The following is a 15,969-nucleotide window of genomic DNA, read 5'->3' on the forward strand; positions in this document are numbered from 1 at the left end:
GAGCTCCCCCTTTTGGCGTCTGATGGGACCTGTACCTGTCTGGTTCGGGAGGCCCGTGCGCCTCTGTCTGGCTTCCAACTAGACTCGCGGCCCCTTGGAGGTGCCTGGCACAAGGGAAAGGAGTCCGGGTGCGGGTGTTCCCCCAGTGCCAACTCTGACACGAGGATGAGGGGCAGGCTGTTTACTCTGGAGGTGACTCCTGAAAGTCCAGTGAGGGAGACCAAGGTGTCAGCCGGCTGGGCTGAGCTCTTGTCCAGGCTCTGGGAAGACCCTTTCCAGGCTTCCTTGGGCTGTTGGCACCACCAGGTTCCTGGCAGAGCTGAGATCCCGTTGCCTTGCCGCTGCTGGTTGGGGGCCACCTCGACCTCCTAGCGACCTCTCCTGTGCTCTGCCTCCATCTTCAGCCACGTTTTTCTTGACTCCAGCTGGAGAAACTTCTCTGCTGGTAGCATCCCCATGCTTGAGACCCACCCAGATAACCCAGGATAATCTCCAGATCTTAAAAGTTGCTGACCCTGATCAAGCCTGCAAGGAGCTGATTGGCATGAAAAGCAACGTCTTCACTGGCTCCGGGGATTAGGGACACTTGTGGGGGACACTGTGTGGCTGACCACAATAGAAAACAAAACAGATCGGCACCAGGACAGTGAGGTGTTTCCACAGCACCCAAGGCTCAAGCCCACTCTGGACCTCCTGAGAGATTGTGTAAAATTCAACTTCCAATTTTGCCAGCAAGGGATGTGGAATGAGGGCCCCGCCCTGGAGGTGTGATGTCACGAGCCAGTCTGGCCGGCCCCCGACAGAGAATGCGCTGAGACATAGACACAGAGACTTGGCGTAAGGAGCCACTGACCTGGGAGGAAACTGTCCTCGGATGCCCGACAGCCTCCCAGGGAGCAAGGGGCTGTGCGTGCTGCCTCAACCTTCCCCTGTAAGCACCTCCCTCGATGGGCTCACAGCTAGCCCCCGGGAACAGCACCTGTAACTCCCGAGCTCATAGCCAGGGGGGAGAGACGGACAGGGAAACAGCAATAAATTGGCACAGGTGCTCTGATGGGGGAGGGGAGGGTCCCCGCAGGATGGCGGGGCAGGGGTATGGGTCCCTTGTCCAAGCAGAGGCATCCCGGCAGCTGGAAGCAGCAGCAGAATGATCACTGCCCTGCATGATGGAGGTGTGGACTCTGCGCCGTGCTGCACGGTCAGTTCCAGCCCCTGTCTGACAGTTGGTTTAGGACCCAAGATCCACAGGCCCCCCTATGTCCTACATCTGCTCTCCACAAATCCTCCAAAGGGCCGTCAGCTGTGGTCAGCAGGTGTCCTGCCATCAGGCTGCAAGGTGCGATCTTGCCTGGACCCTGGAAGATCCATCCACCTGTGGACCCTCAACTGTCTGGTGCGGGCAGCATTGTGTCCGATGGTTCTCCCGCTGGACGGACAGGTCTCGGGCCCCCACACTCAGACTTGGGGGCTTTGAGAGGGTCTCCAGAAATCTGAATTGTTAATACACTCCTCCTCTCCAGGGATGATGGTGGATATAGTCTGAGGGCTTCACTTTGACCCCCGTGACCCAGGAGGAGGGGCCTCGGCCACCCCCAATCCAAAAGCCACCAGGCGTATGGGAGAGGGAAGCAGAGCCCAGGAAGGATGTGGGTGCGTGACCAAGGTTCACTGTGACTTAGATGGCCTCCTATGTGGCCGTCAGTGTCCTTCCCGCTCTGCCCAGTTACTCAAAGTTCCTAGTGAAAGCTGGCCAGAACTCCTGGGGACAGAGCCGTGTCGTCACAACAGATAATCGACTAGGAAGGGCAACACAAGAATGAGCCCACAAAGCAGTTCTCTGTCCAATGGCAGATTCCATTATTGCATCTCTGGTGAGTGCTGTGGTCGTGGGAAGGCCCGTCTGAGAAACACCAGTGACCCTGCAGTGGCAGGGCCCTTTCTGAGAGCCACGCACTATCTTGGTGCCTTCCCACCCCAATCCTCAGCTTCCCCATCCGTGAAGGGGGCTTGCAGTAGCTCCAGCCGCACTGATGTATTCCCGTGCAGCGCCAACAGCGGGGGTGGGGGGCTCATGGCCAGCAACCCCATGTCCCTCCCCATTGGCAGAGTCACCACGGTGCCTTCTGCCCTGTGCCCAGTGCCCCTTGAGATTGGAACACCTCTGCCATCAGAACTGTACCAAACGGAGGTCTTTGAATCGCCATTTCCATACTCAAATAGAAGTCTAAGGATAAGGGATTTAAGAGCTGATGTACCTTGTCCAGGTGTCTCAGACCCTACAGGCAGACCTCCCTCGGCGGAAGGGATGCTGGAGGGTCAGCAGTCCTGAAGGGGATCATGCTCTGGGGCCAGGCACTACACGGCTGTCCATCCACAGGCAGGACTGTCCAGTGCATGGCTCCTCCCTCGGCCACTCTCCTGTCTCAGATCCTTGTCACTCCCCTCCTGGCTTAGAGCTGTGGCCTCCGGGCTCCCATCTTGTCCTGCCGTCCACACTGCAACGAGGACATCACAGAAATACAAGACAGCCAGGTCTCGGGCTGTCCTGGGCCCTTTCTTGACTCCCCAGGCCTTACAGGGTGAAGCCCCACCTGGACCCCTCCCCATGTGGTGCTCCCCCAGCTTGCCACTCCCATTAGCCAAGCCCCCAGTGGGTGGCAGCCAAGAGTGACCAGGCCTGTTGACAGAACAGGCAAGGGACAGGGTGCTCACAGTAAGAAGCCACCTAGCGGCTGAATGGGGTCCCCCAAAAGATTTGCCCATGTCCTTATCCCTGGAGCCAGTGCATGTGACTTATTTGGAAGAAAGATCTTTACAGACGTCATCCAGTTGAAGCTTTTGAGAAGAAATCGTCCTGGATTATTTCCGCAGGTCCTAAATCCAACGGCAAGTGGGGCCGAGGGAGGTTCGATCACACACGGGACCACGGGAGGATGGAGGCAGAGGTCGGGCTGGTGTGGACACCCACTCAGGAGTGCCAGCAGCCACCAGGAGAGGGGAGAGGCAGGGAAGGGGCTCTCCCCTAGCCCTGTGGAGGGAGCACAGTCTGCCGACACCTTGATCGAAGCCTTTGGGCCACCAGAGCTGTGAGACAATAGATTTCTGTTATGTGCCCCATGTCAGCTTGTGGTCCTTCGTTAGAGCAGACCCAGGAAATGAATGCAGCCTCCCAGAGGGTGTGGGAGTGGCCGAGCAGCAGAGCCCGGACCTCCGTTCCTCTGGTGACGTGTTCTTCCTCCGCCCCCGCCCCAGCCCCACCTCACAGGGCCCCTCACGCAGTCAGGCACTGTGAGTCCCTTCCTCGCACCTGCACCTTCCAAACTCAGGCCAGAGATATTTTTATGTATAATCGAAGGAGGGGGATGGATGGATTAATGAAGGGGTCTTGTAGGATGAGTAGGAGTTTGCCAAGCAAATACAAAGAAGAAGGGAAAGATATTACTGGCCAAGAGAAGAGCATGAAGCAAAAGCCAAGTGAAACGTGCCTTCAGGTGAACACCATAAACAGCCACCTGTGGACACCAGAGGGGGCTTCTCTCTTCGGGGCCAGAAATTCAGCACATTTGGAAAAGCATTCACAGAAGATTGGAAAGAAAAAGGCAGAAGGCGGTTATGCAAACGTGGTGGATGGGATGGAATCGTGCCTGTTTGCTGAGGGTCAGAGGAGGGTCAGGCCAGGAAGGGAGGGTATTGGAATGGGGGGAGGGTCTCCACCCCTGAAAGCAAGCTGGGGCTGTCTGCAGATCAGGGACCTCCCTGTGGCCCCAGCTCGGAGCCCAGCCTCCCTCCGAAGCCTGGGGCTCCCGTATTCAGAATTTGTCAAATGCTGAGTGCTTGGCAATGAGCATTCTAGTTTCCGTTTTCAGTACGGATGGGTAGCTCGTGGGACTCTGGTCCTCTCAGGAGCATTACCCCTACCCCTGGGCTCCGATGATTTCTCCTATGCAGAGGCCACTTGCTGTTTAATCACTTGGCAGCTGGGGGACCCGGAGACTCCCCCCCCCCGAGCTGCTCCCACCCTGATGATTCTACTCTTTGTCCTGCTGATATCCCCAAGGATCAGGTAGGGCCCAGTGAAAAACAGGCCTGCGGGATTCTGGAAACTGGTCCAGAGTGTGAATTGCGTTCGTGATGAGTCAGCCCCCTGGTGGCCGCTGTCGCCCCCTGCGCAGGCACCATAAATCAGCGGAGGCCATCCTTGTCTCATGGCTCATGGGCCGCTGCTGGCCACCCGTTCCCATGACTCAGCAGGTACCTGGAGAACTTGTGCTGGGTCTCTGATTGACCGGCCAGCAAGGGCAGTGCTGATAGCCTCCGTTCCTTCCGCCAGAATGGAGGAGCAGCGGAAAACATTTCTGGCTCAGTTCACCGTGCACCACCGGGTCCGCCTGGATGCTTGGAAGCAGAAGGCAAAGGCTGTGGATCATCTGGAAGCCCAGCTCGAGGCCCAGCTGCAGGTGGGAGTTTTGGCAAAGTGCCTGCCCAATGTGGGTGGGGTGGGCCACGAGGAACGGAGCAGCACAACGCCACTCTCGTGACCACAGGGCAGCAAAGACACCTCGGCCCTGGCTCAGTGAGGTTGTCTCTGGCCATGGGCTTGACCGTGAGCCCTGGGGCCGGCAGGAGTCTTCACCCCAGTGCGGCCATGGTGAGATGACAGTAGAGGCGGGGAACGCTTGCTAACTGAGGGTCTGCCACTGAACCGAGGGCCGTACACGCGCCCTCTGATGTCACCCTCTGACAGCCAAGGTTGGGGTCGCTGGTGTATTCCGGTTACAGATGGGGACACTGAGAGCTTGGTCACCATCTAGCATCCCACAGTTAATAAGTCACGGCAGCCATGCTCGTGTTAACCCACAGTCTTGGCAGCCAAGAACTCAGAGCCCAGAGCTGAGCAGAAGCGAGTTAGATCTCGACTCTGCTGCTCCACCTCTGTGGCCCTCATGAAGTTCCCACCTCAACGTTCTCATCTGTAGAATGGGGTCCCCTGCTGGTGTGAGTGAGGATGGACAGTTCTCCAGCAGGAACTAGAAAACGCTGGCTCCCTCCCTCCCCTTGGTCTGCACCCCTCTGGGGTGCTGCTGGGGATACTGTGTGCTCCCAGGGCCACAGTCCCTTCAGCCTCGTTGTGGTGGAGAGGCGGGACCGGGCAGAGGGACCCCTGGCTGACCCTCCCTCCTTGTGTTCAGGAAGCTGAGCAGAGCTTCATCTCTGAGCTGGCGGCCTTGGCCCGGGTGCCCCTTCCCCAAAGCAGACTGTCGCCAAGTAAGCGTGGACTATCAGGTAAGTCCTAGAAGGCAGTGCCCCAGGCAAGAGCCTCTCGGGGCTGCGGATGGGATTCCAGTCCCGTGTCCGCCACTAATACTCTGCGTGGCTTCTGTGCCCTCGTCTGTAAATGAGCAGGCTCAGGGCAGCACTGGGGCCCCCTGGGAATAATTAACACCCCACTAATTATCTGGTTGCCAGCAGCAGCTTCAGTGACCTCACAGGTGGTGTAGCCTGCTAACGGGATAGGGATGGGGAGCTGTTGAAGGACACAGGGGTCTGCTGACCTGTGTTGTGCTCTCGGGGTCTTACTGCTCGTGTGATAGAAACACGGGGAGACTGACAGCCTTGGGTTCGAACCCCAGCTCTGCCACTGAATGGCTGTGTGGCCTTGAGAAAGCGCCTCACACCCCGGGCCTCAGTTTTCCCACAAGTTAAGTGGGTGCAATCATGGAAAGCACAGAATGTATACTTGGCCTGAGTTGGAGTCCCATGCTGGGGGTCACGGTGCCAAAGCCCAGGTTTCTGTGTCTTCTGCAGAGAAGCCTGTAAGGACGAGAAAGAAGAAGCCCCTACCCCGGGAGAAAGGGGACCCAGGGGGTCCCACTGATGATGACCCTGCCTCGGGGAGCCACCCCTCGGGATTGCTCAGGTACAGCGGGGACCCCGGCGTGCTGCCCGTGGGTGCTTACTGACCACCCAAAGTCCGGGCAGAGAAATCTGCACCTTCCTCAGAGGTATTGGCCAGAGGCTCCCAAACACGACAGACAATGGTGAGAGGTGTTAATACTCCTGTCACAGCTGCCATCCATGTCCTTTTTGGCTGGTTTGCCCATGACCTAGCTCCATGTCCCACAAGCATGCAGCCTAAATGACCGGGCAGCCCCCCCCCCCGCCAACCCAACCTTCGGCAGGCCCCCACCGTTACCCTGGGATTTCCAGTCGGATAAATGTGTCCTGGGCACCTAGTCATCAGAGCAGGGGGGTCCCTTTCCCTGTGGTCCTCAGATGACCCCCCCACACACACACACATCAAACAGAGGCAAACTGGGAGCTTTGTTTTTCTCCCAACAACCCCAGTCAAAGGGAAAGTGGTTTAGATCGCCTGTCACTGCCTTTCCCTCTGATCACATTGGAGAAGTGCTTGCCTCTAGACAGATCTGGAATCAGAGTTCTGACCCCTGCTTTGCGTCCATGTTTCCAGCAGCAAAAGGCTGAACCAGCAAGAAAATGAAGCTGGTGATGGCGAGAGCCCCAAGAGGCTGCTGAGGGAAAGAAGCAACTTGTAGTTGGCGGCGGTCAGGGCTGAAGCCGAGAAACTGGCCTGGACACTACTGCCAGCCCCAGCCGGGTGAGGCAGTGGGGCCACTGGGGGGACGGGGTCCCCCTCTGCCTCCCAGGATCGCTGCGAGGGGGCTGGACAGAGACCGATGGACAGCGCCGACAAGGCCTCCTGGACCAGGGCGGATCCTCCTGCCTGTGGAATTAGAAACCCATGTAGGACACCTGTCTGCCGTTCTCTCTCTCTGGCTGTGAGATGTGGCTTCCTTCCTCAGGGACCTCTTCCTCCTTCGCTGTCTGAACCACCTCCCCATGGTGTCCTGCTGTCCTCCGAGCGCGCCCACCCAGTGTGAGGCAGCCTTACTCCAGCCCCAGGGCGCCCCTGCTCCCCAGGTGCTCCCAGGTGTTCTGCTGGGTGTGCAGGGGTCTCTGGGAGTGCTGGGGTCATCTGGCCAGAAGCCTTTTCTCCACCATTTCTGTCACCTCATTCTGTCTGTTCCATGAGATGTGTCCTATGTGCCATGTCCCACACACTTGACTACAGTGTTCTTATTTGGACCCATTCCCGGGTTTGGGTCAGCTAGTAGCTAATGCCAGTCACTTTGGGGGTAAGTCTCAGGGTCCCAGGACCCTGACAGAGACTGTAGAATCCCTGGCCTGTGGACCTACGTCACCAGCCCTGGGGACCCGAGGCCCCACAGAAACATCCTGATGCCTGTGCGGGTCTTCTGGGGGCAGCCCCGCTCAGCCCTTGGACATTCCCGGGGAGGAAGGAGACCCCATTTCCGCGGGGGTCTCTGCTGCTCCCAGAGCTTCCAGACCAGCCCTATTGAAACAACTGCCAGGAGAGGCCTTTCCCACTCGGAAAGAAAATCACTCTTTTCATTGAAATCAGGGATTCTCAACCTTGGCACTCTGGACATTTTGGGTGAGATAATTCTTCGTTTGGGGGTAGGGGCTTTTCTGTGCATAGTGGGATAATTTGCGGCATCACTGGCCCCCCAGATTCCAGCACTGCCCAGTCGTGGGATCCAGACATGTCTCCAGGAACATGGCCAGATGTTCCCTGGGAGGCATCACCCCTGATCTGAGTCAAAGTGTGCCACCACCTGGGAAGTCCGGACAGAGTGGGCCCTGGGAGCCCCTGTCCTGGCGATCTCCTGGGCCATTTGTGGCCTGACTTTTTATTTCTTAAAATCTCAGTTAGACTCTCTCAGTCAGGAAAGAGTGACTCTGGGACGGAAGCCATCCGCCGTGCTTACCTGGCTTGTTAAGGATGCTTCCCATCAGAGCATCGGGTCCCAACGGGTCTGCCCACAGGCTCCCTCTTCTGGCTGAATAAAGCATTTCATTATTCTGCCGAGTCTGTGAACAAGCTGTGGTTTCCTTCTTGCAGTATTTTGGGAACGTGGTTGACCTAGAGACCACTTTTGTCACGTGGGTCCTTCACACAGAGGCATTCTGGAGTTGGGGGTGTGTGATCTGGTGACTTGAATTTGGTAAATGCAGACCCCCCGCAACCCCGTCCTCTTGGAAGGCTCAAAGGCAGCTCAGCTTCTGTAGATCTTGCGGGAAAATTGTTTTGTTTCCTGTGTGTAGCATCCTCCGCCCGAGCGATGGTGTCGCACTCCGGTGCTGCTGGGCCCTTCTTCGGGCCTGCTGTATAGCTGTTGCACTTGGCACAGCTCGGGGCGCAGAACTCGGTGGACACTGGACTGTTCCTGTTCTCATCACAGTAGTAACGGAGCCTTCCAGCCTCCAAGCAGGGGCACAGAGGTGCCTCCCATAATGCACCTGCTGCCCACATCAGAATAAAACGTGGACACCAGAAGCCATGGGACTGGCTGGCGCAGGCTCTGGCATGCCTGGGGCAGGGTTCACAAAACCAGCACACGCAGTGCAGAGGAGACGGAGGACCCATCGCCACTGATCTCCTGCAACCCTTCCTATCCCAGTGAGTAGTATGGGTGAGAGGTTGTTGGGGAGGTGGACACAGGTGACCTGGAAGGGGATGGTGGGTAAGTTAGTGGATTCTTTCCTCCACACACACACCTTCCGTCTGACCTGAACTCAGCAAGGCGGAAGGCTGGGGCTCTTCAGGGACCTCTCTGGCCAGCCTGGTGTCTGTCCTGCCCCTACCTCTAGGGCTGATCTAGACAGGACAACAGGAGACACCTAACTGCTCCAACCTTTGCTTCCTGCTCTGCCCTGCTTCCTCTGACTGGCCCACATATCCCAAGACCCAAAGCTGACTGGTGCACACTTCAGCAGCATTCTTTGCTCAAAGGAGAAAAAGCAAAATCTTTAACAAAGACCACAAGGCCTGGCAAGGTCTGATCTCAGCCACAGCCCTGCTGATGCCCCACCCTCACTCAGCCTGTCTCTTCTTGTGGCCTCACACCTGTCCTCCCCCACGTGCCACTGGGCCTTTGCACAGGATGTTTGTGCTACCGGCCTGGAACAGCCCTACACCCTGCCCCTCATCTCTGCCTCACAAGCCTGTAAACATCATTCACATCTCAATGGCAAGACTCACATCAAGCACCTTCCCTACAACCCCTAGACAAGATCAGGCCCTCCCCTTGGGCTTTTAGCCTAACAGAGGAAAAATAAACATGGCTTTATTTCCCATCCACATTTGGAACCAGCTGAGACATAGAGCTGTTGGGGAGATCTGTACATGGATCTTGATGGAGCCACGTTGGAGGGCTGTGACTGGTCCTGTGGCCGTGAAGTCTCGCTCCTCCATTCCTACCTAGCCACACACATAGCCCCAGACACAAGCCTCCCCCGTGGGGACAACTGGAAGCACCACAAGAACAGAGAAACAGGGAGACCAGATCTGGGGTGAGAGTGCTGGAATGTGTACATTTTGGGAAGAAGAGCTTAATAAAAATCAAATGAAACTACAAAGGGATAAGAGCGAATCAGTATTCAGAATGAGGGAGGAGAGGAGAATGAAGGATTTATTTTTTTAAAGCCTACAGAATTCCACACAAAAAATCACAAATCCAAAACAAATAGTTTTCTAAATCAGTGGATTGCCTCATTCACCTCTATAATACCTCAATCTAGTATTTCTCCACTCGAAATTCGACACATCTGGCAGCCAGGAGATGTTCTGTGGACCAGCCCCTGGCTCGGTGCTCCTCTGTCCCTCCCCCTCGGGCCACACGCTTCTGGCGCCAGGTGCCACGGGACTTGCGTACTCTGAGTCCTGATACAGGAGAGGTAGCACGGGGCTGGCTGTTTGTGCTGGGCTGGCCAGCACACAGAAACATCTCAGTGAACCCCTGTCCACCTGCCCTGACCTGACCCTGGAAATGCCCATGGCTTCCCCAGTGACACCTGATACTCGGGGACGTAGGCGGGGAAGAAAATCGTGTCTTAACCGGCTGCAGCTCACAATGTACACAGGAACAAGGGCTCTGTGGACATAGCACTAAGCCCACCCCCAGGCCTGGGGAGGGGTCTGTGCAGACGTCATTGACTTCATGGTAAACCACGTCCAAGGTCAGTCATCTCCTTGGAGAGAGGAAAGGACACCCCTCGGCACACTCAGTTCCCTCTTCTCAGACTGAGCAAGCAGGTGCGGTTCCTGGGGAAGAAGGAATGAGAAAGACCAGGAGAGGCCCACACCTCTGCCCGAGCGCAGATGCCCCTCCTTCGGCGCAGACACCAGGAGTGGGAGATAAGCATCTGTTTCCCTTCCTGGCAGCAAAGGGCAGGTGCAGTTAGATGTTTGGGGTAATAATTTCATACCTGACCTTCCCCCAGAAAGCATTCCTCCTTGCGTTCCCCTGATGAGCACAATGTCTGGTATAAAGCAGCCCTCCACAGTCACTTGGTGGGAGGAAGAAGGAAGAAAGAGTGGATGGGGAAGAAACCTTCAGGGTGGCAAAAGTCCTTTTGGTTCAAAAACACTCTTCTTGCTCCTCTGCTCCAGAGAGGAGAGAAACTTCAGGCCAATAACACTGGAAATGTGCATCACCAGGGCCCACGCTTTGTGCCACAGAGAGTCACAACCACATGCACTTTGATGCAAAGAACAGCCCCCAAGTGTGTGGAGATCTGACACTCAGGCCTTGGGAGCTGCCTCCTCTGGTCCATTCACCAAAACCAAGTGGTCGCACTGACTCTGGGGCCAGAGTACATTAGGCAGTGTAGAGGATAGTGGAAAATGGATGGGGGAGACTTTAGCTGTTCTGTCTCACCTTTTAGAGTCAATATGCAATACAGGTGCAAAAATAGACCAGCCAATGCAGAGGGGTCAGGCCAGCCCTCACTGGGACACCAGAGCCCACTTAAACTTAATCAGCTACAAGCTCGCTAGCTTTGCAGTGGTAGTTTGAAGCTGGCTACGGGGGAAATCAGCAAACTCTGCAAACTGGGGCTCCCAGCCCAGCCCAGCCCAGCCTTGTGTTTAGTATTTGTTTTGCAGGGTACCTTGGGATCCCTGGATCAGAAGACCCCTGCACTTTGGCCACCTGATTTATAATAAAGCCAACACTGCAGCCTAATGGGGGGGGGGGAAGAATGGTCTTTTCAGTAAATGGTGTGGGGTCATTTAGATATTATATGGGAAAAAGTAAGTCTTGAGGCTTCCCTTTCCTTATACACAAAGATTAGTGAAAGATGGATCAAATACCCCAACGTGGCAAAATACGGCACGTTTTTTGGGAGGAGACTTAGGAGAATTGTGGATAGCAGAATAATTACCTTACAGCAAAGATGTCCACATCTTAATTCCCGGAACCTAGGACTAGGTTAGGCCTGTGACATGATAAAGGGGAATCACGGGTGTGGGTAGATGGATGAGAGAATGGATAAGTTTCCCCTTAAGCTTTTCAAGAAACACCCCCTACCTCTTCCTACCATCTCAGGACCCAAAAGAGAAGCATGTGCCTTGTAAGGAACGTGGTAGCACAGGCTCCAAAACTTAAGGCTTGTCTGTCTTGCACCGCCAGGACCTGGGACTGTGACTCTTGGGGGTGCTGGGGAACCTCATGTGTGGCAGTGGGTGCTGGCCACCTCACTCAGTTATGCAGAGGGGCAGTACCCCCACCAGGATGTGGAGCTTAGAGAATGTTAAGGCTGCTTTAGCTTGTACCCCCGGATGGGTTAGGGGGTGATGCAGGAGAGGAAATGCTTTTCAGAGTGGGGTAACTCACCACTACCAACGTTACTCTTCTGGAAGTTTCTGTGTTGCCCTTTAATAGTATGAATAGGCCACAACCAAACATCAAAAGACCTTATTCTTTACTCTTGAACTTTCCCTTTATTTAGCCTTGTTTCAGTAAAGTCCATGACAGACCATGAGCCAACACCATGTTGGACCTTAACTAAGGTGTCTTAACCCAGCCAGGCAGGAGGAGAACACACTAAAGCCTTTAAGTAGATGTACTTAGCTGTGCTGCCTTGGATGATTATAAAACTTAGCAGTGAGGAGAAAGGAGCCTTGGACTTTGGGCCAAACTTCATGGGTCCTGGATTCAAATCCTGCATCAGCCGCTTCCTCACTGTGTGATCTTGGACAAGTCACTAAAGTCTCCAGGACTCCTCTGAAAAAGGGGCATAGTAGTAGAGCCCACCTCACAGAGCACCTGACATGTAGCCAGTGCCACACAGGTGCTGCCTGCATGATCACCATCACCATCATTATCATCACCACCACCATCATCATCTACCATCTCCATCCTGTTACCATCATTGTCACTGGCACCACCATCACCACCACCATCATCACCACAATCACCATCACCATCACCGTCATCACCACCACCATCATCATCCACCATCACCACCAAGATCATCATCATCACCATTGCCATCAGCACCCATCATCACCATCACTATCATCATCATCATAATTCTCATCATCATCACCACTATCACCACCACCTTCAAGATCATCATCATCATCACCATTGCCACCATCATCATCAACCACCACCATCACCACCATCACCACCATCAGCACTATCAGCACCATCAGCACCATCAGCACCACCATCATTACTACCATCACCACCATCACTACTATAACTACTACTAGTGGCAAAATGAGATAAGCAACTTTGCCTGAGTTTTGACTCCTCAGAATATGTATCTGCTCATGGAACCAAAGGGAAGAAATGTGTTGCTTAGAAGGTTGGAGCTCCCAGCTGGAGGCAGACTGTAAGCTACAAGAAAAGAGCACCCCAAGGATGGGCCAGGCAGGAGGGAATAGACATGGGCTTTCAAACCACGCAGCAGAAGTCACCTGTCTCCTGCTTTTCCCGCCATGACCTCAGGGTCTAAGGTCAACACTCCACACCTCGTGACTGGCTCCCTCCCCTTCCTCCTCTGCTTTCCCCAGCGTCCACCAAGAATGAGTCCTGGGAAGCAACCGCCACACACCAGTCATCACAAGGAGGAATGCTGGGCTTTTGCACCTAACCGTGCAGCCACACTTCAAAGAAAACACGCTAGTCGGGCCAGCAGGCTGTTTATTGTCTTTATTTTTTCACAAGCTTTGAATTCAGAAATAAGAGCCACGATAAGTCAGTTGTTAAGTAAAAATGGGGGTGATTACAAAGGAAAACTTTGTACAAAACTTTAAAAATCTGACTGCCCCGTCAACCACCTCGAAGGGACCAGGAGCGGGGCCACGGGGAGCAGCCCTCACCCCATCGTTGTCAGCCCTGATGGGGGCGGGGAGACCCCTTTCTGAGTGTGAACCTGGCTAGGCCTGAAGTCGGAGTTGGCTGGAAGGACACACACAGACCAGAAGACGGCATGGCGAGTCACAAGTGCCACGGAGACCAGGGTTTCTGACACAGGACGTGGATGGTGTTTCTCTGCACACACTGGAAGGCTCCCCTGCCTCTCTGAGAATTCACAGAAGGTTCTCGAGGCGGGTGGGGGTGGGGAGGAGTGGGGCAGGCGGACTTGGGGTGGGGACAATGAGTAAACATCTTTGCGTGGAGAGTTCTGGAATCACCCCTGAGGGCTCGAGGTCTCGGCATTGGGTCTACGTGGGTCCTCGGCGATGTCCCGTCAGACGCGCTCACAGACTGCACACATAATTTAGTAACATGCATCAACTATCCTAGAACAGCTACAAGGGGGCAAAAGGAACCACCCAGAGATTCATGGAGCCCGTGGAGTCAGAAGTGGGAGGGACAGTACAAGACGCTGCTAGAACCTGTGTTCACTAAGGAGGGAAATGGAGACCCATGCTCTGAAGTGGAGTCAGCATGAACACACGACCGTGGGGCAAGGAGTTTCCAAGCAAACACACCACACTAGTACCACTTCTTCCTAAACAAGAGAGGAAAGAACATCATTCAATTTTCCCCCCATCAGTACCAAATAAAACTGCGGGTTTCCCAAACCCTGACAGGGAAAGGAATGGACATTATTCCTAGAACGCTTCACGCTGGAGCTCAGCCATCCGCCCATCGGCCTTCAGCCCAGACTGGTGATGTTGGAGCGGCCACCAGGGGGCGCCACGATGCGATGGCCGGTGCGCCGGGGGTTGTTGTCGTCGATCTGGGCACCTGAAAGAGATGAATTTAAAAATGGAGCTTCCCTATGACCCTGCAATTCAACTACTGGGTATTTAATCCAAAGATACAGATGTAGTGAAAAGAAGGGCCATCTGTACCCCAATGTTCATAGCAGCAATGGCCACAGTCACCAAACTGTGGAAAGAGCCAAGATGTCCTTCAGCAGATGAATGGATGAAGAAGATGTGGTCCATATATACGATGGAGTATTATCCCTCCATCAGAAAGGTTGAAGACCCAACCTTTGTATCAACATGGACGGGACTGGAAGAGATTATGCAGAGTGAAATAAGTCAAGTAGAGAGGGTCAATTATCTTATGGTTTCACTTACTTGTGGAGCATAAGAAATAACATGGAGGACATTAAGAGAAGGAAAGGAAAAGTGAGTTGGGGGAAATCGGAGGGGGAGACAAAGCATGAAAGACTGTGGACTCTGAGAAACAAACTGAAGGTTTTAGAGGGGCAGGGTGGGGGATGGGTGAGCCTGTTGGTAGATACTAAGGAGGGCATGTATGGCATGGAGCACTGGGTGTGGTGCATAAACAATGAATCTTGGAATGCTGAAAAGTAAGAAAAGAAACAAAGAGAGCCAGTCACCACTGACAGGTTCCACAGGCTACTCATGAGGGAGGCTGAGCCCTCGTCCCAATATGCCCTCCAAGCCTCTCCACACTGTGGGGTTCAGTCCAGGTTCACCTCTGCAAAGGCTCCCCAACATCCATGGGGTTCACTGCTCTCTCCTCTCTGTGCCCCCCTCAGGCCCTGAGGTGACCCTCTTGCAACCCTGAGCACCCTGCACTATTTCTCGCCTGGTGTCATGTTCTTGAACCACGTGGGCAAGCACCTATTGAGTGCTTACTGTGTGCTTTAATATGTGTGTTTGAGTTTAGGGTAGACAGCAGTCTTATGAAGGGGGAAGTGTTTACTCCAAATGTATAGACAAGGAATTGGAAGCTCAGGTCATGCACTTCGTGGGGGCAATGCTGGAGGGCAGGCCAGCCAGAATTCCAGCCCCAACTGGTTTGTCTCCACAGCTCGGGCTCCTACAGGAGTTAGAACAACACACAGCAGTGCCCGAGGCTCCAAAGGTGTTTTTTGCACAGTATGCATAGCCGTGCACATGTGGGTGTGCACGTATGAGTGCGTGCGTGCATGCATGAGAAGTACTTGAATCTGGATTTACCCACCTTGTTTGCAACAGCCACATCTGCATGGGGGAGGGGCATCATATTTTTTTGTTTTCAATTTGCAAAAACAACCATTTGTTCCAACCTTACACATTCTCTGGCCGTTAAAGATGTAAAGTTCCAGCATCAAGCGCAGTGCCTGTGCTCAGCAGATATGGATTCGGTGCGTAAGCAGTGACTGATGGACAAAGCCAGAAGGACGGATGGCATGAGAGGGAACTGGGGTCCAGTCCGGAGACAGGTTCCAGGACAGATCGTGTCTGGAATCTGGGGGACTTGGAATCGGACCCACCTTCCCTTGGCCTTCACTTCCTTTTCTGTAAAGTGAGAGGAGCAGAGACGAAGTACCCTCCATCCCCGCCATGTCTGATCTCTGAAAGTCACTATGGATGTAGCGTGGCAAGCTCCCTTGGTAGACTCTGTGTCTTCCTGGTAAGCCAGGAACTTCTTCAAGTCCCAGAACCAGAGATCAGGCTTAGTGCTCAATCCCCGTTTCCCTCATAATCCCCTCCACCTTGGTTACCTGAGCACTACTCTGATAGCACCTGTTGGTCACAAGAACCCTAGGGCACTCAATCAGCTGCATCTCTAGAAAGTGACATTAAGCAGGTATTGAAAAGCCACCTATGAAGTCATTCCTGATGTCAGAAAGTCCCTATGGTGCTGGTAGCAAATGAAGTCACCT

At 54.4% G+C, this 15,969-nt stretch overlaps 2 protein-coding genes and 1 long non-coding RNA gene across 5 annotated transcripts in view; 2 read left to right on the plus strand and 1 right to left on the minus strand.

Moving 5' to 3' along the window:
• EVC (EvC ciliary complex subunit 1) overlaps window positions 1-7,909 on the plus strand; it is a 62,158-nt gene extending 54,249 nt beyond the window's left edge. For both annotated transcript variants that reach the window (XM_082727466.1, XM_082727467.1), the window contains 4 exons: window positions 4,331-4,457; window positions 5,190-5,283; window positions 5,806-5,917; window positions 6,470-7,909. In XM_082727466.1, the coding sequence (XP_082583592.1) occupies window positions 4,331-4,457; window positions 5,190-5,283; window positions 5,806-5,917; window positions 6,470-6,554 (418 nt within the window). In that variant the 3' untranslated portion in view covers window positions 6,555-7,909. The remainder of the gene's footprint in view (window positions 1-4,330; window positions 4,458-5,189; window positions 5,284-5,805; window positions 5,918-6,469) is intronic.
• LOC309863042 lies at window positions 5-4,323 on the plus strand. Its single transcript, XR_014310865.1, has 3 exons — window positions 5-931; window positions 1,117-1,198; window positions 1,292-4,323. It is a non-coding gene; the product is annotated as an uncharacterized lncRNA (long non-coding RNA).
• Window positions 7,910-13,028: 5,119 nt separating the features above from the next.
• CRMP1 (collapsin response mediator protein 1) overlaps window positions 13,029-15,969 on the minus strand; it is a 71,564-nt gene continuing 68,623 nt past the window's right edge. For both annotated transcript variants that reach the window (XM_082728448.1, XM_082728449.1), the window contains exon 14: window positions 13,029-14,087. In XM_082728448.1, coding sequence (XP_082584574.1) covers window positions 13,996-14,087 — 92 coding nt within the window. In that variant the 3' untranslated portion in view covers window positions 13,029-13,995. The remainder of the gene's footprint in view (window positions 14,088-15,969) is intronic.

Source organism: Mustela nivalis (genome assembly GCF_964662115.1).
Source record: "Mustela nivalis genome assembly, chromosome: 4".
NCBI classification, from domain to species: domain Eukaryota; kingdom Metazoa; phylum Chordata; class Mammalia; order Carnivora; family Mustelidae; genus Mustela; species Mustela nivalis.